Here is a 17,894-nt window from a genome sequence, read left to right as displayed (position 1 = left end):
CTGGCCCCCGAGCGGCCACCTTGCACAAGGCCTGAGAGCACTGGGCACCCTGTTCTCCACTGTGCTTGGCGCCCACGAATCGGACAACACCCACCATGCAAGAGAAGAACCACAGGGAATCCGGTGGAGACAAGGAAAGGGGGAACTGAGCAGTGAGGGGGTGCCTTGTGGGGGCAGGGGGGCGGGGAGGTACGGAAGAGGGGGGCAGCGGGCACCGGGTGGCCTTCAGTCGAGCCTCACTGCCCATCCTGGCCAGCACTGGCTATGCTGAGGGGGCTGGGCAAGGGCCACCGGGTGGGGGCTCAGGGGCAGAGGAGGCCAGTGGATGCCGGATGTTGACTGGCCAGGCCTGAGTCACATGCTCCCGTCCCAGATAACTGGCGGGAGTTGGCAGAGGCGACTTCCCGTGCTAGAAGCAGGGCAGGGCCTCCTGGGGCCAAGGGCTGACCCATCCGGAGTGGCCCCCGGGAGCGCACAGCTCCCTGCCCTGGGACCTGAGCCGCAGACTCTCTCGGGCCTGGGGGCTTTTATGAACGACACAGGCCGTAAGTCCATTTAAAAATCATTTTATTATTAACATCATCTTCCCATTTAGCCAAGTGTCTGTCATGTATAAGGAATGTCGGTAAATATTCCATTTGAAGCTTCTTTGTACATATTTCCATTGATAAATAAACTCTGAATTCACATAAAAAAGTTAAACTTAAATAACTCATATTTCCTTCTCTGGTAACAGGCATATATTGGTAAAATATAAATATTCTTGGACTCAGGCTTTGTTCTAAGTGAGGACAGTAATTGATCACATGGTACAATTATTGACAACAAAACCAAGAAATTGTCAGCTGGTGTCCTGGCTTGGACTAGCACTGAGGTGGGGAAAAGAAGATTCACATTTGGTTTCTGGGCCAAGGGTGGGGCAGGCGGGGTGAGGAGGCGAGAACGGCTTCCTTTACAGCTCCGATAAAAATAATCTGTTCTGCCACTGAATTTTAACTTGGAATATATTCTTCTACACTTGCTGATTAATTCCATAATCATGTTACTTAAAACTCAGATGTCAACTAACAGAATATGGCACATAATCCGTTTTGAACAATGTCAGTAGATTCAGAAATGATCGCTGGGCTGGTGGGAACAACAGAAACGCACGTCGGGGGAGCGGGCATGGGGGGCTCGTTTGGTGAGTTCACGGCAGCGGTCGCAGGTTCCCTCGGCGCGGCAGCCCCGCCCCCTCGGGGCGCCGGGCCGAGAGGCTGGCGGGCGCCTGCTCAGAGCACGCGGGGGATGATGGTGAAGGGCACTGCGGGGCTGCTGGCCTCCAGCTCCAAGGCCGTCAGGAAGCACTCGGTGGCTGCCGTGTCGTTGCCCTGAGCTTGAAGGACCTCGCCCAGCCCGTTCCAGACCTCGTGGGCCGTCGAGTTCACCTGCACTGCGTCCCGAAGAATCTTCTCCGCCAGACTGTAGCGGCCCAGCTGATGCAGGATCAGCGCCTGCAGGCAGCAGACAGAGGGACAGACGTCAGAGAGGGTCTATAGCTCTGGGCTCCTGTGTGTCCTTGAGTTTCAGCAAGTGCCTGGGAGGCAGCATGGAGCTCCTCTAGGCTGGGCACCCAGTGAGTTCACTTTCTCCCTGCGCTCGGGGGCAAGACTCAAAGCAGTCGCTCGAACCAAAGGAGACCTCTGAAATTCAGCCAGGTTTGAATGGTAAATACAGCAATCCCACAGTCCGTCTGAATGCCCAACACTCAGGAGCGGACCCGCGGGAACGGCCGCGGTCAGCGGCTGTCCCGCATGGAGCGGTTCACACCTGCCCGCACAGAGGGGCCTCCCTTTTTTTTTCAACCTAAAGAAATGCTATTCGTGGCATTATTATCACAACAATTAGAACAGAAGTTTTAACATTAGCTCAGAGTCCCTTGTTCTATCAAAGCCCCTAACCTCCCTGTCTCCTGCTCAGCTCAGGCTCAGCCCGGGCACGGCTGTTGCTTTTCAGTTTTAATCGCAATGTGTCGGTCCCCAAATGTTTTATCATTACCACGTTTCCAAGTTGCACTTTCCCACAACGGGCGTGTTTGTCCTCTTTCATGCGAGGGGCACACACGCCCTGGACCAATCTCGCCCTGACCGGGGAGACACTCAGGGTGTGTTCAGTCTCTGCTATTATAGATTCCTCGTGCCTCTTCACTTCTTCAAAGGTTTTTATTTATTTATTCTGAGAGAGGGGGCAGGGCAGGAGAAGGAGAGGGAAACATCGGTGCGTGATCCCTGCTGGCCCTGGAAATCTTGGGTTAAATGGAACCCTACTGAGAACACGCATATATTCTGGGTATAAACAGGCAAAAAGAAAGAGCTGGGTCAGGGGAGGGCGATGGGAATGGGCCTGGAGACCCCCGAGAGGCCCTCAGAGGTCCTGGATGAGGGCAGTGGAACCAGCTTGACAACCATTTGGAGGTTCTTCTTTTACAGCCAATTTTCCTCAAATTGGCATTATCAGATCAGGGGATATGACTTTTTGAGGGTTCTCCAAATAATTGGCACATTATTGCCCCCCACTATCATTATTCTTTATTTTTGCTCATTTTGTAAGTGCAGACTGTTCCTCCTTATTGAATCCTGCATTTCATCAATAATAATTGATGTTAAATACTTCCCATGACTTTGTTTATAAGCCTTGTAGAAGGTTGATATTCATTTGCTATCATAATTGTCTTATCTGGTTGTTTTCGAGATTTTTTTTCGTTGAATGAAAACTTTTAGTTTTTTAAATTGAATTCATCTATGTATCTCGAAAGCCTAGAAAGTTACCATGCAAAGAACTGACACATGATTGATTCCATTCATTGTGATCTGCCTTTCTCTGTGTAACTGTCTTCTTCACCTTGGCAGATAGAAATCTAAGTGCATTTCTTCTACTTTGCTGGGCACAAACTAGCTACCATATTTTGCCATGTGTAATGTTCACTTTTTTGCCCAGATTTTTGAGGGAAAAATAAGGATGTGCATTATACATGGGTAGTACTAATTATATATCTATATAAATGTTTTTAATTCTTTTATTTAGGCTTATGTGCTAAAAGTGTTAACTCTACTTTTGTACTTGTTACATAAAATGCCTTGTGCCATAATATGTTAAAAAATAAGTGCTAAAATTCCTTTATAATATGAAAAACAAGTATCTAAATAGAAATAAATTAAAAATTGAAATAAAAAATTAAAATTTTCCCTGGATTTTTCCCTGGAAGTTTGGGCCAAACCCGTGGCTGCACATTGTACACGGTCCCCTCCTCTCCACTCCCTCCTGTGAGGCGCAGCGTTTGCCGCCGTGCGCTGAGCTACCACAGGAGGCAGGACACTTCTCCGAGAGAAGCCGGACATCTTCACCGTGTTTGGCCTTTTCACCCGACCATGTGGTAAATCTCACCCTGAATCTCTCCACAAAGCCTTGCACTTCCTTTTCGTGGCTCGGGTGGCATGGATGAGTCACCCCCAATGTCCTCATGCCTGTACTTCACCAAGGGGCAAGGGTCAGTGGGTTGGCACTCAGAGCAGAGCCGCCCGTGCTGGGGCGCACGCGTGCCTTTCGCAGGGCGGCCGCGGCAAGAGCCACAGCAGCGGGCCTGCAGGTGCTGCCGAGGGACCAGGTGCGGTCCGCCCTGAAGCGCTCTGGCCTCTGAGACGCGCTGCGTGAGGAAGGCAGGGCACGGGCCCCAGAGCCGCGTGTGACATTGTTGGGGGAGGGGTGTTCCTCCATGTACCCCAGCTCTGCGGGGGAGAGGCCGCTCAGGGAGCCCCCTGGGGAGAGCAGGTGGAGGCGGTCTCGGCAGACAGAGGCTGTCCTCCCCTGATGGGGGCGCAGGCTTGGGCCAGCTCTACCATCTCCAAGAGGGAAAGTGAAAGAAAACATTAGCTGTTCCTTGTTCCCCAACCCGGGGGGCAGGGGCAGGGGGGGCGGGGGGAACCAGGTCCTGGATTGGATCTTCCAGAGCGGAGGACGACCGGAGCCAGGCAGAGGAGCAGCTCCCCCTGAGAAGCTCTAGAACAAGGGCAGTGGCCAGAAGTCAGCGCTCGCCGCGAGCATTCACCTTGGCTTCTGCGCTCTGCCCGCCACAGAGGGCACGGCCTTTGGGTTCTGCTGTGTGGCCGCTGGGTCTCAGCTGCCTTCCCGGGGCGGGCCCACCAGTAGGCGGCTCCCAGCCCTGCCTGCCGCACACAAGGCCACTGCAGAGACCTGCTTCCCTGTCGCCTGCGCGGGGTTTCCTCCTCATGGCTGCCTCTCTCCGCCCACCCAGGGGATGAGGGGACTGTGCTGAGAACGGGGCAAAGGTTATGCACGGACAGACGCGGGCTTCCTGTATGACAACTGTTAATAATGACAGTAGTAGCAAATGCTTTCACAGTGGTCATGACACACCAGGCACTGGGCGCCCACATCAGTTCATGTAGTTCATCGGGGGACCCCCAGGGCGATTTCCCACGGGCACCTGGTGTAAGAGCGCCCAGTTGAGGAGCACCTCTGATGTGGGGGAGAAACGCCCCATGCACCAGGCGCCCCCGTCCCGTTCTGCAGGTGCGTAAACGCTGGTCCCCCGCGGCCGTGTCCTCCCCCGGGCACGCGGCTGGCTCCAGCCTCACCTCCTACCTCTGGGGCCTGACTGAAATCCCCGTGGGGGGAGCCCACAGTGGTGGGGGCGGTGCTCTCCCCACTCCGATCCTTTAAAGAAAATCTGAGCACTTGACACCCTCGCTTCCCAACGTGAAGGTCAAGTGGAAAGAATGGGAGGCCGCTTTCCCAGGTTGCAATCAACAGGGCTAATGAGTTCCTGCCTCCTTTCTCCCAGGCCAGAAGATCAGTCGGCGCCCACTCTACAACATTCCAATGTACCCAACGCAGAAGTGAGGGTTGGAGGGGTCTGGGTGGTGGCAGTGGTGGCAGCAGGGAAAGATTATAAAACAAAGTGGGGTCCCGTCCTGTCCCTAGAAGGCTTGGCCTTCTCAGTGCATCTACGGTATTGAGCACACACAACCTTTTGTCTGCGAAGCAGGGAGAAACACACTGCAGGTGTTTGGCAAATGGGTGGTGGGGGTCAAGCCACGTGCTAAGACACGTGCTAAGATAGAAATAAGGCTCTTAGGTTACTTGGCTGCAGGCAGAGACTATAACTCAGGTCAGGCACCACGCTGGGCCCCTATTCTTGACTCATTTCACAGGGTCGCCACTTTAGACTGAAGGAGACAAGGTTCAGAAAGGCCAAGAGTCTAGCCCGAGGTCACAGGCCGAGGAGGGTGGAGCTGCCGCCAGCCCAGGTCTGCCTGAGGCGTGAGCCCCGTTCTCCCCAGTGGGTCTCCCCACCAGCACACTGACACCGCCTGCCGCTTTAAGAGACAAGCCTGGGGCCCCTCCGGCACTAACCCAGTTACAGCTGAACGGCAGCAGATGGGCACCTGCCCTGCTGTGTCTTCCCTTTCATCTCGCCAACCGGACTCATCACTCCTCCTCCGCTCCAGGGCACAGCCTTTCTCTGGCTCATGTCTGCTTTTTGGGAGCATCCCAAAGATTCGTGCCAGACGGGGAGGGCTCCTTGCCCCCCTTTGGTACCCACGGGCTGGCTATGATTGTGAGGCCTGGGATGACTACAGGTGCCGAAGGACCCGGGGGTCCTGTTAACCAGCAAGAGGGCCAAAGAGATGCGCAAACCCAGGTGGAGCAGGGCCTGGGCCCGCGAGACCCTCCACAACCTGCCCCTCCCTGCTGGAGTGGAGGCAAGGACACCAGTCCTTTTGCTGAGAATTTTGTTGAGAAAGGGGCAGGCTGCTGGATCTGGGCGCAGCTCCCCATAGGGTCTATGGCGAGGGGGAGTCTACCTGCCCCCCAAAAGCCTGCAGAGAGCCAGCCAAAGGGCTAACCTGACCCATGACCCTCAGCGTTGGACAGCTAAGAGTCTTTGTGGTTCTCTAGGTTCTAGGGTTCTTGTGGGCCTGGAAATTTCCAGCCCACCCCCAGACTTACAAGCCGAATACGGGGAAGAGGCTGCCATTTCCAGATGACCTTGAAGTGTCCTGAGCAATCTGTTTAGTGGAATTAATTCCGAAAGCTGGAGCTGCTCAGGGAGACATCCCAGACAAGCCAGGGCCACGAGCTTCGGCTGGGCAAGGGAGTGAAAAATCGGCCTCTTCCCAGTGCCCCAGCGAGCCGGGGCGGCTCAGACACCTGACGCAGAGCGAGAGCAACCAGACGGGCTCGGGCTGAGGTCCGGGCCATGTCTGCCGCCAGCGCCGCTGGCAGGTGGGCCAGATGTGGGCCGGGACCTGGATGTGCCCGGCCGCCGGGACTGACTCGCCGCCCAGGCCCCTGTGCTGTGCGAGGGGCCTTCCCCGGCTTTGACAGGCTGCGTCCGGGCACAGGAACCCCGGCCTCCCTTCCAGCTCCCCAGCCCTGCTTCCTCCCCTCTCCGAGGATCAAAGGCGCAGCTCCTGAGGCTGGCACCGAACTGTTCTTGCCACCAGCTGGATCCAACGTCCTCCCACACGAGCGCCTCGGTTTAGCCTGGTGGCTCTGACAGCCCCGGAGGATGTGCAGGATGCAGCCCCCAGCCCCCTCCCACCTCCCCAGATTTAGTCATCCCAGCCCTGGCCCCCTGCTGGAGGGCCATCTGTCCTAGCCCATCTGCTCACGACCCTGACCATCCCCGTTCACCCGAGAGCCTGGGTCACACAGGCCCCTCGGCCGCGCTGCCAGAGGCACACGGCTCCGCTCCCAGCCCTCCTGGCCGGCGGGAGACAGAGGTTCTGGCGTCTGACACGTTTCAGTCCCACCACGGCCTGCCCTCCCACCCATATCAAAATCTGCAAACCCACTGAGTGACCGCCCAGGTCTCAGGCACGCGCTGAGGACACAGAAGAGGGTGAGAAACAGGCCTGCTCTCAAAGCTCGGGGCCCATGAAAACCCTAACAAGGCGACTGCTGTGTGCTGGGCACTAGGCTGCGCCACTGGCAGGCAGAGCTCCCCCTTGCCCCCTCCAAGGCCTGCCTGGGACACCTTGCAGCGCAAGTCGCAGAGCTGAGCCACGAGCTCGTGCAACCAGCTGCGCTCTTCGTACAAGGCCGTCTGTCTGCCCTTCCCTTGGTGAGGACGCGTGAGCCAGCTTCCACCTGTCCCAGCCCTGGTGTTTGCGGGGCCGCAGCGGGAGAGAAGCCAGCCAGGGCGGCCTCCCAGGAGCGGGGAGTCCCTGAGGAGGCAGCTTCGTAGTCCCTTTCTTCAGGCACAAATGAAGACAGCCTCCCGAGCCTGGCTTCTAATTATTATAATCAGGTGTTTTGTACATTGAGCTCTTGGTGCTGCATCAAATTGGAAATAAGGGATTAAGCCGTTATTTCAAATGAGAGAAAATGGACTTGGCTGGTGTGAGGACATTAGCACCTTCCTCACTCATGTCTTTTTTTGGTGATCGTTGATGCCCATGGACTAAGCCCGCTGCCACATGCCAAGGGTGGCCCTGCAGGCGCCCCGTGTAGGCTGCCCTGCCCCAGGCCTCTGGCTGCGGCCCTGGCTCGGGGGACACATCAAGCCCTGGCTCGGGCCAACAGCAGGCCTGCAGGGCAAGAGGCTCCTTGGGAGATTTCAGATGTCCCCGTGGTGCTCTGCTCAAGTACCAAGTCAGCCCTTCTGGGCTCAAGGGCATGTCACGGACCACTGCTTTTCCCTCTGGGGACAGGGAGATAACATCCGTGCAAGAAGGCATCCTACCCAAAGCCAAGCCACCCTAAAAGGAAGTCATGTAGCTCAGTGCTGGCCCCTCTCCCTGTGGCTGTTGCTTGTTCCCAGGCTTGATGGTCTGGAAATCGGGCATTCAGCAGGAAGATGGAGACGAACAGTCCCTTGCGCTTTCCACATCGGGCCTGGCTGCTGCTGCTGCAGACCCCCCCCCCGCATGGCCTGTGGCCCTGCTCTCAGCTCAGCTTCTGGCTCTGCAGAGGCTGGGGTCCCCCCAAGGCCAGGGTGGGGACTGGAGCCCTTCAGGATCTTTCTGTCCCGCCCTTAGGAGGGAGCCGCCCTATCACACCACTGCAGGGATGGCAGAGGGGTCTTAGGGCAGGGCTGTTGGGAGGCTCCTTCAAAAATATGGATAGAGCTGCTGGGTAAAGGCACAGCCCACCAGGCTCCATTAATTTTTAGTGTACAAGGGATTGCAGCCAACATATCATATGCTTTACTGATTAAGAAGTGCATTCACACCTGTGCTGTGGATAGGCGCCACGTTAATCCAGGTGGCTCCTCCCCATCTTTCTTCCCCCACGAGGCTTTGCTGCAGGTGCCTGGAGGGGAGGGAGAAGGAGCCGTGGTCCTCCTGGCACGGCCAGGCCTGATGCCACGCAGGTGGCAGCAGACAGCAGCCCCACGGGAGAAGGTGCTCTGTCCCCACAGAGCCCAATGTGTTGCCATGGCCACCCCTAGGGCTATTTGCTCATGCACCATGGATCTTGGCCCCCCAGGAACACTCAGAACCCGCCTCCTGACTCTGCGGTCCTACGCTCTCTTACACACGAGGAAACTCAGGGCCAGAGAGGAAAAGAGCCCTGCTCAGCAGAATGGGGCTGGACCCCCGACGGTGTCAGGAGGAGAGGCGCTGGCGCGCGGCAAGGGCCCCAGTGTCAGACCCCGAGCGTGGTGCTCGACCCCAGCCACTCTCTGCTGATCTTGCCAGGCCCACGGGCTTGGCCAAGGGAGAGCTTTCTGCACTACCAGGCCCCCTAGAGTGGCTTCCAGAACCCAAGAGGGAACAGGGGCCCCACACGAACTCCTGCCCCCCACGCCCCGAGGCTGCCGATGGGTTGGCTGGCCTGGAAGTCTGCATTAGCTAAAATGTGAGCACCCATGAGAAAGGCCAGCACTGCAGCCACGTTTCTGCTCAGGGGTTTGCATTTTCCTTCCCGAGGATGCAATGGATCAGAGCAGCAGGGTGGTAGTGGTGGTTCTCAGAAACAGTTTTCTTTTAAATCAGATTATAAATAGACTGCAAAGCAGTGCCACTCCGAGAAGACCACAGGAGACGTGGCTTTGAAAGGATTTCCTTGGAGCAGCTACGGGACCGCGAAGCCCAGGGCAGCCTCTACCTCCTCCCCTGCCCCCGCTGTCCTTCCCGGGCAAGCACCACGGGCACAGGCGGTCTGAGCAAGAGCAGTCTGTGGGCGCAGCTGAGGGGGCAGCCCCGCGCCCCGCCCTGCTTTGCAGCAATGCCTTGAAAAGGAGCTGGAGACGCCCGCAGAAGGGAGGGGGCAGCGCCCAGCTTCTCCACCTGGACGCCAGCTGCTCCGGGGGAGGCCTGGTCCACTGTGGACTCTGTTTTGTGTCTCATTCTGTTTGTTTTGAGTACTTAGAAATTACATGGGCTTGCCAGGGGCCGAGTGTGGGTGCCCCTGCCAACCAGGCCCGCCGTGGAGGGCCTGCCTCACCCGGCCTGGGGCTCCGAAGGAGCCGGAGCAGAGGGGCCTGGCTGAGGCCGACGGCGTCCACAGCCCTGCACACCTGCAGCTCATCCTCTCTCACTCGGTCAGGAGCGAGTCAAGGTTGCCCTGGAGAAGGACCCTTGGGAGCCGGCGCGACTCCATTTTCCTCTCAGCAGGTCAGAAGTTTTGGGTAGAGATTGGGTAGGAAGCCGGCCTTTTCATTTTGGCCATTTTACTCAATTTGACAGTTTCCCCAAAGGCCGAGCTGGCCTCTCCAGACAGCCTGGCACCTCCCTAAGCCGTTGCACAGCGGGCACCCTGGTACGCGTGCAGACAGTGGCTCTCTCTCCAGCAACACGTGGCTGCCCCGGTGTCCCTGCTGGTGGCCAAGTCCCATCCACCCTACCCCTGGCCCTGAGGGGTGGGGAGAGGGGGACAGAAGGGTGACCTTCGGAGCAACTAAGGGCTGCTGGCATCCTGTTCTGGGGACCTGGACCGAAGAGCATGAGGGGGCGCAAGGGAGGAGGGAAGATGCCGCTGGGCAGCCCCTGGCAAAGGGCCAGGCGCTGGAGATGCTACGTTGGGGAGCAGCTCCTTCTGACCGAGGCCGGCCAGGACAGAGAAGGGCTCCGGAGGCTGCGATCAGGGCCCACCCCCCGCAGCCGCCTCTCCCCGTCCCTGATGGGGCTGGAGGCACTACTGGGAAACCTCCCGGCATCCCTGAGGCCTCTGTCCTCCACGGCTCCTATGCCCCTGCTCACGTGTCAGACCTAAGCACGGGGTGGCTCTTTCCCTCACTCCTCTGCTGAGATACTAAACTGTGTGCCCCAGGGTCCTTGGGCAAGCGTGGGTGTGCGGTGCCCCAAGCAGCTGGAGCAGGGACAGCGTTGGGGGCCTGGGGGTAGGCCTGGGGCCTGGGCGGGGGGCAGTAGCCTGGGCCCTGGAGAGGCTCCTCTCAGAGGCATGCTGTGAACTGGTGGTGAGGATTCCAGGAGGAGGAGGAGGAGACCCCCGGCCCCTCCCTCCCTCCCTCCCCCGCCCAGGGGCTGCCCGCACCTTCCTTCACTCAGGGTGCCTGCTGGCTGCGGCGGCTGTGCTCTCCTGGGGCCCCTTTTCCAGGTCAGCAGTTTTATTTGGAGAAATGTGCTTTCTGGGGACCAGACCTTTCCAGCATTGAACTCAACTCAGAAGGAAATAAAACTCAATGTTTCAAAAACCTCTTATTTTTCTAAGCCAGCAGCCCACTAGCTCTGGAAGCAGAAATCCTCAGGGTTAGGAGGGGGAGCTTGGGCCTCTGCTCTGTGACACACAGGCCCCTGCTGCCGTCCCCAACAGGCAGCCCCCTGCTCTTGCTTGTACCCTCCAGCGACGGGGAGCTCACCACTTCCCAGGGCAGCCCGCACGTTCTGTGGGCAGTCTGAACTGTTGATTAAAAATGTGGAGCCCACCCTGGCTGGTGCGGCTCGGTGGGCTGGGTGTCACTCTGTGAACCAAAGGGTCACAGGTTCGATTCCCAGTGAGGGCATGTGCCTGGGTTGTGAGCTGTGTCCCCGGCTGGGGGTGTGCAAGAGGCAGAGGATGTTTCTTTTCTCTCACACATCAATATTTCCCTCCTGCTCTTTCTCCCTCCCTGCCCCTCTTTCTGAAAATAAATAAATAATCTTTTTAAAAAAATGTGGAGCCCTAATTAGCCCTTTTCTCTAATTCCTACTCTTTGATGTTTGCTGAGTCTTCCGGAGTCATGCAGGAAAGTCCCCTCCTTTTTCACCTGACGGCCCTTCAGGAACTGAAGAAAGCTTCTAGAACAGCCCCCTGCACTCCCTCCACTCACTCCAGGGCTTTAGAGAAACGGCAAGTTCAGACGTCCCACCTCCTCCTCACTGAGTCCTGCTGCTTAACACGCAGCCTGAAGGAAACCTCGCTGGGGGTCCAGATGCAGGCGCATTAAGCCCAGGAAAATGTGAGGGTAGCTTTTCCTTTTTTTTTAAAATAAAGGCATCTGACTCGCAGAATCTTTTAAAGCTGCCTTCTTCCAGGGTGGTTTGGAATGTTCTAGAGGGTCTTACCCTGCAATTCGCAGAGCGATGGACTGCCCGGCAGTGGTCGCCAGCGACGAGGACGGGGCAGTCGGCTCCGAGTGCGCCGTTCTCCGACTCAGGCCCCTCGGCCCCAGCGCTCCTCTGGCCTGATTTCTTTGAAACGGGCTGCTTCAGCATCAGTGTCGGAAGATCCACAGGCTGTGCTGGCTTTTGGGAAACAGTCGCTGGGAATCGGTAGGACATTTAGGGGAGGGACCACAGCCAGCCTGCCAGCAGCTTCTCAGTCCCAACGCCCCACAACATGTCCCCTCTTTGCAGAAGCACCCAGAAGGCGGTCAGGGATGGCAGAGAAGGACACATGAGCATTCCCAGAAGGGCCAGCCTAAGATTCTTATTTTACAGCCAGGAAACGGGGCACCTGAGCAGGAAGTCACTCTGCCAAGATCACGGGGTGAGCTGAGGGCCAGCACCCCAGGTCCCAGGGTGCCAGCTGGGGGCCCCTTCACTCTGCTACAACCAAAGCTATGTCTAGTTCCTTCCTTCCACAAACTTTCGCTGAGCACCTGTGCACATTCCGGCACCAACGTACTGAGTGCCGAGCCAGGCGCTGGGTACGCAGCGGCATGGGCGGCCACTGCGGCCACGTTCCCTGCTCTCCTGGGCCCGGAGGAGTTGGTTTGCTGTGGCTGCTGCCCCAGGCGGACTCCAGGAGCTGGGCGGGGCTGTCTTTCACGTGGGGACGTGGGGAGGCCCAGGGTCTGGAGCAGAGCCAGGCCTTGGAAGGAGCGTAGGGAGAACATTCCAGAAGAGATAACAAGAGGCCCTACCCCACCCTCTCTTTTTAAACAAATGCGAAGGCTGAAGCTCAGAGTCGGGTGAGCGCTCAGGGCCACGCAGCGACAGAGGAGAAGCTGCCGCCCCTGCCTCTCAGAGCTTCCTGTGGGCAGCTGTCTGGCCCTGCGTATCTAGCTCTCTCGGGGGGAGGCGCCCCTTCTGGATTTTACCCCAACGGGGTGGGGCAGGCTCCTCAGGAAGCCATACCTGGGACGGCAAGGGCCTAGCTCAGAACCCAGGTGTCCTGGGGACCCGCTCAGGGCTCTCTGCTCCAGGTCAGGATATCAGGGTCTCTAGAGAGGGTGTGGGGCCTTTAGGGGCCTCAGAGACGATTCCAAGAGGGCTTCACTGGTCAGCTGCCTCTAGACCCCCGGCTCACAGCTGGGCTGCCCAGGGGACAAAAGTGCCCCTCGGGGGAGACGTCCTGGGGCTGCGGCTTACCCGCCTGGCTCTGCATGGTGGCTGCCAGACTCCGGGGGGCCAGAGTGTGGGCTCTCTAGACGCAGGGACCACTGGAGGACCCAGCTACTCAGCACCCTCTGACTGGGGCTGGGGGGAGCGCAGTATGGATGCTGGGTGGGACCGGCAGCCAGCTCCCCGCCCTGCGCACTGCCCCCCATATCCCAGCACCATTTGGCCTGACGACAACCTCCTGGAAGATGAGGTCACCTAGGCAACTGGTCAAACTCCAAAGCAGAGATGAGGTACCCCCCGGCAGCCTCCCCTCCTCAACTCCGACCCATCTGTCTGGGACCCCGAGTCCCTTTACTGTCCCTCAGAACTAAAGGCGTGGAGATCGGGCTACGCAGGGAAGAGGAGGACTGACGTTAACAAGGGAAGGATGACCACACCTCGGCATGGACGTGTGTGCGCTCCTCCCTGACCCCAGCGCTGAAGGCTAAGGAGGTGTCTGCTCTCTCCTGGAGCAGCAGAGCGAGGGCGCTGGGAGCTGCCCCCCGCTCCATCCCCTGTGCCTGCCTGCCCGTCCCCAGCCCCAGCCCCAGCCCTGGCAGTCGGATCGCTTTTTACCTCCATCCCAATGCCTGGGCTGCCCACGATGGGGCACCAGGCCCATAGGCAGATGGCGTGTCCCGTGCCCAGGGCGGGACGAGCTCCCTGCAGGCTGCAGCTGAGGCAAGGCATTCGGGGATTCAAGAACGCACCCGGGAACACCCGTGTGAGCCCTTCCCGAGCTCTGCACGGCGCACGGCGTAATGGAAACAGTGGGAACGTCAGATCGAGCAAGCCCTAGGCAACCCCAAAGGACGCCAGTGAAAAGCGATCTCAGGTCGGCCTCTGTGTGGCTCAGGCTGGAGGCCCTGGCGAGGGGCCAAGCGGGGACGGGAGGAAGCCTTGGGGTCCCAGAAAGATGTGGGGACACTGGGCATCCCCCATACTCTGAAGCCTGAGACGGTCCCTGGTGGCACTCCCGATGGATCTCCAGCCTTCCCGCCCCCGTCTGCCATTTACACTGCAGGCTCTGTCGCTGCGGTGAGTACTGGCTCGGAGGCCTGGCGGGAACAGGAGCATCCGTGACCGCTCTTAGCAGAGCAAAAGCCGCAGTTTGGCCCTGGTGCCGAGGGACCTGCCACACCCAGCCCGCACTTTCCGTGGATGCTAACACTTTCCATCCCTAACGGAAGAGACTCCTGTTGACTTATTTAGATGTCTCCCTGGGAGACTTATTTATTTATTTTTATCCACTTTCCCCAACAACACGTCCGGCAGAGACAACAGCACAGGGAGGCCTGGAAGCTGGTGCTCCCCACGGCCGCGCCATCCACGCAGTGGAAAGTTTGGTGCTGATCCTCTGGGGAGCTGAGGCCCAGCCTCCCAGCGCCCCGCCCTCCGGGCGGGCTGCCGCAGCCCGGGGTGTATACAGAGACTGTGGGCGCTCCACTCCTGGCCTGTGAGGCCCAACTGGGGGCGAGGGAGGGGTGGCGGACCTCTGGGAGGCTGTGAGTGAGTGGGGCCCTTGCAGGCTCGGCCACCCCCTGGGGCCCTGGAATCTGGCTTCCACAGGCAGGGACAGCAGCCCAGGTGGCCACCCAGCTCCGCCGAGGCAGGTGAGGACATGGTGGAAGGTACGGGGAGTGGAGGTTCTTAGTGGTCAGAGAAACAACTCACTCGTGACCCCTGCAGAGCTGAGCTGTGGGGCTTCCTGGGAGGAGCCAAGAATGGGCGGGCCCTAGGGACCTGGGCCCACTCCTGAGGTCCCTTCAAATGACCCTGACAGACCCTCGTCAAGCCTGTGTATCGACCTGTCCTCAGATGGGGCAAAGGGTGGGGGGGCGGTGGCACAGTTCTTGGGCCTGACCATCTGTCACCAGCCACCGAAAGCAAAAGGCTGTCCCAGCATCTCCACTGAGAAGCCCTGCCTTCCCTGGGGCAGGACAGGCAGTGAGAGGTCATGCCCTCCCAAGCCTGCTGCATGACCCACCGCTGACTGTCCTTACGTTCTCTCTCGGCCTCACGTCCTCAATCTAGAAAACGCAGGGGCGGACCGCCAGCAAGGCACCCAGGCCCCGTCCCTGATGGCTGCCTGGGACGCAGGCTCCGCCTGGATTTCATGGAGAACACCGGGTCCATGAGCAGCTGCCAGCAAAGGCAAAGGGCTTCCAGCTCCTGCTGGGGACAGGCCCTGCCGGGGCTGCCCACCTGAGGCCCGCCCGGGGATGCTCTGTGCCTGCTGACGCTGGCAGGGGGGACCCTCCTCTCGACCCACCGGACACCAAAGCCGGGTGACTCACTACCTGCCACTGGGAATGTGGTCACTTTGGCAAATACCTTCCCCCTCCCTGCTGGGGTCTGGCACCAACTCTTTTTCCATTTTAAACAGGAACAGATAGAAATGATAAGATACTTTGTGATGGATGGAGGATGGGAACTGGTAAACCTTGGAAACTCCCCCTGCCCTCCAATAACAAGAGGACTCACAGTGTGAAATCCAGGCAGGAAGGTGGGTGGAGGGCTTGCTGGACAGGACCCCACTCCACCCAACAGTGCATCTCTCACACCCACGGCCTCGCGTCACGCACAGTGCGGGAAAGCTATGGTTTGGAGAGAAGGGAAATGGGCGTTTGCTCTGAAATGGGAACCTTCACCCCTGGGCTTTTGTCATAAACTTTCTCCCCAGGCCCCCGCCCCTCCCCCGCCCCCAGGGCCCAGGGCTGGGGCAGCTGCCACTGGGAGCCACGTGGACGCTGCAGGAATGGAACAGAGACCGAGCCTGGCACTTTCTTTTCCTAAACAGTTGAGCTCTTATTCTGGACCACTGCAGTATGGAGCAAATCAACGTCAAGATCAGGGCCGTTTCCTCACACGTTGGTGCTGGCGCTGGCGCCGGTGGGAAGAGCTCGGGGATGTGTGCCCCCCTCTGAACGGAGGTGCCGGGGGCTGAGCTGGTGTGTGCCGGTGCCTGCCGTTGAATGGGCCAGGGCCAGCGAGGAGCTTAAAGCCTGCTCTCCGCCACGCGCCTGTGCAGGAAGCTCCAAAATGGATCCCTGAGGGGCTTAAACAGTCCCTTGGCGGGAGATGGAGGAAACGGAGAGTGAATTAAAGCCACAACGAATGCTGCTCCTGAGGGCAGGCTCACGTGACGCCTACACGGTGTGGATTTGGGAAAGGGGACACTGTCCTGATCCCTGGTGTCCACAGAGGCGGCCGCTGGCACCCAGCGGTGCCCCACGGGGGAGCGGGGGCTCCACCCGCCCCAGGAGCTGAGGAGATCAGGCCTCAGCCTTTCTGGGACTCCCTGCCCTCCAACTGGACATCCCCCGGCCCTGTGATTTGAATGCTTTGCTAAGAAGTGAGCCCTTTCTGTCTTCCAAAGAAGGGGGAAGGGCAGGGCCAGGGGAGACCCCATGTCCACTCTGCACGGCCTCTGGGTGGGGCAGGGGGGGGGAGCCTCGCACTTCACACGTCACTCTCAAAGCCACTGGCGGGGTGTAGGGGGGTGGGCGGAGAATGAAAGGCGAGAACTAGCAGCTGCCAGGTCGAGCTCACAGGCTGGGCAGGTGCTCAGAGCGGCATCTGACCTCTTGACAGCCCCGTGGTGACAGGCCCGAGGCCATGCAAATCATCAAGGGATGACAGAGCTAGAATTTAAACATGGGTCTTTTTTCCTCCAAAATGTTTCCCAAACATATACCCCTCTTTGCCACCTGCCCGGACAACTCCAAGTCTTGTTGCTTCTCCCCTGGGCCTCCACTCAGCTCTTCTGTGTCTACCCAGAGTGGCAAGGTGAGCTCCGATGTACCTGGGCCATGAGCACCCTCCACTCCAGAAGTCCCAAGTCAGGGACACTTGTGTTCTTCTCTGTCCGCGTGCACTGTCTCCCACCCCCACCTTGTTAAACCACGTGGATGTGTGAGTCCACTGGTGTGCTGGCCAACTGGCCCTCTGTGGGGCGGGGGGAAGCTCTGATGTGTTGCATTTGCCAATTTCCATGGTGTAAATACCCGACCTGGCTGATTTCAAGGTGCCCAGGATATCACCGCAGGCAGAGCTGGGGAGAGAGAAGCATGGGTGGGTGGGGGGTGCTTGCGGGTCTAGCCCCACTGCCTGCGCCTGTTTCCGCAGCAGGAGCTGCAGGAGGCCTGGCCCAGCGGAGACCACATGTCACGCAGGGGGCGCCGGTGCCAAAGGACGCCCATCCCGTCGGCCAAAGCACACGGCTGTCCTGATGGCCAAGGGGGGTCTGCACAAAAACACTGTTTCCTTCAGGGTTGAGGATCCAAAAAGGGAGACAAGAGACGCACTTTCTTCTGTCATCTGGCAACTCAACCTGGGGACACGTAAGGTGCCACTGAAATACCCTCAAGACACCTCCGACTTCAGGACGATGGCGCCGGGGGCTTTGTCTTCTCCCATTCGGTCGCAGCCTGCATTCCCTACAGCCAAGCCTTGTAAACCGGTAAAATGCACTGTGTCCTCTGTCCTCCTCATGGTGGGTGTGGGTGTCTTGGCATGGCAGGGGGTGGCTTAAGGGGACTGTTGTCAGCAGGAAAGATAAGACTGTAGCCAGCTTTCCTTAATCTTTCCAAAGGCAGAAACAGGCTTGTCACCTGCGTGTAAGATGCCAGGCAGCAGGTAAAGAACTTAACAGCTTGTGGGAGTTCTAATTAGAGAGCCAATTATAACTCAATTGACCCGCCTGGCTCTGAAAGGCCTGGAAAAACCGCATGTTGTCTTAGGAAGAAGCAGATTTGGCTTCTCGTTTGTTCTGGGAGATCCCCACAGGGAGCTTTGGTTCCAGCCCCATGCATCTGTCTGGATGCCGGCAGCGCTTAGCAGGGGCTGAGCGGAGCTGTGGACAGGCGCGGTGCCTGCAGGGGGAGGCTGTTCCCGCCACGCAGGGGGCACACTTCCCTCTTGCCTTTGTGGAGAAAGACGCAGGCAGCAGCAGCAGGTCCCGCAAGCTTTCCTGTGGGGAGGGGGCTGTTGTTCCTCCTTCGTTTGAAAGGACATCAGCCAGCATTTCAATTGCAGATTTAATCAAGACTGACCTCCTGGCAAGGCCAGGTCTCCAAGGGGTGTGTGTGTGTGTTGTGAGTGTGTTGTGTGTGCACGCTC

The 17,894-nt window shown here is 58.6% G+C and overlaps 1 protein-coding gene across 4 annotated transcripts in view; it reads right to left on the bottom strand.

Moving 5' to 3' along the window:
- Positions 1-556: 556 nt before the first annotated feature.
- Positions 557-17,894, bottom strand: part of TTC7B (tetratricopeptide repeat domain 7B) — a 212,326-nt gene continuing 194,988 nt past the window's right edge. For all 4 annotated transcript variants that reach the window (XM_054567150.1, XM_054567152.1, XM_054567153.1 and 1 more), the window contains one exon: positions 557-1,493. In XM_054567150.1, coding sequence (XP_054423125.1) covers positions 1,272-1,493 — 222 coding nt within the window. In that variant the 3' untranslated portion in view covers positions 557-1,271. The remainder of the gene's footprint in view (positions 1,494-17,894) is intronic.

Source organism: Pteronotus mesoamericanus, unplaced genomic scaffold (genome assembly GCF_021234165.1).
Source record: "Pteronotus mesoamericanus isolate MK-2021 breed Mesoamerican mustached bat unplaced genomic scaffold, CSHL_Meso_final contig_182, whole genome shotgun sequence".
Classification (NCBI taxonomy): domain Eukaryota; kingdom Metazoa; phylum Chordata; class Mammalia; order Chiroptera; family Mormoopidae; genus Pteronotus; species Pteronotus mesoamericanus.
This window is presented reverse-complemented; position numbering and strand designations above follow the sequence as displayed.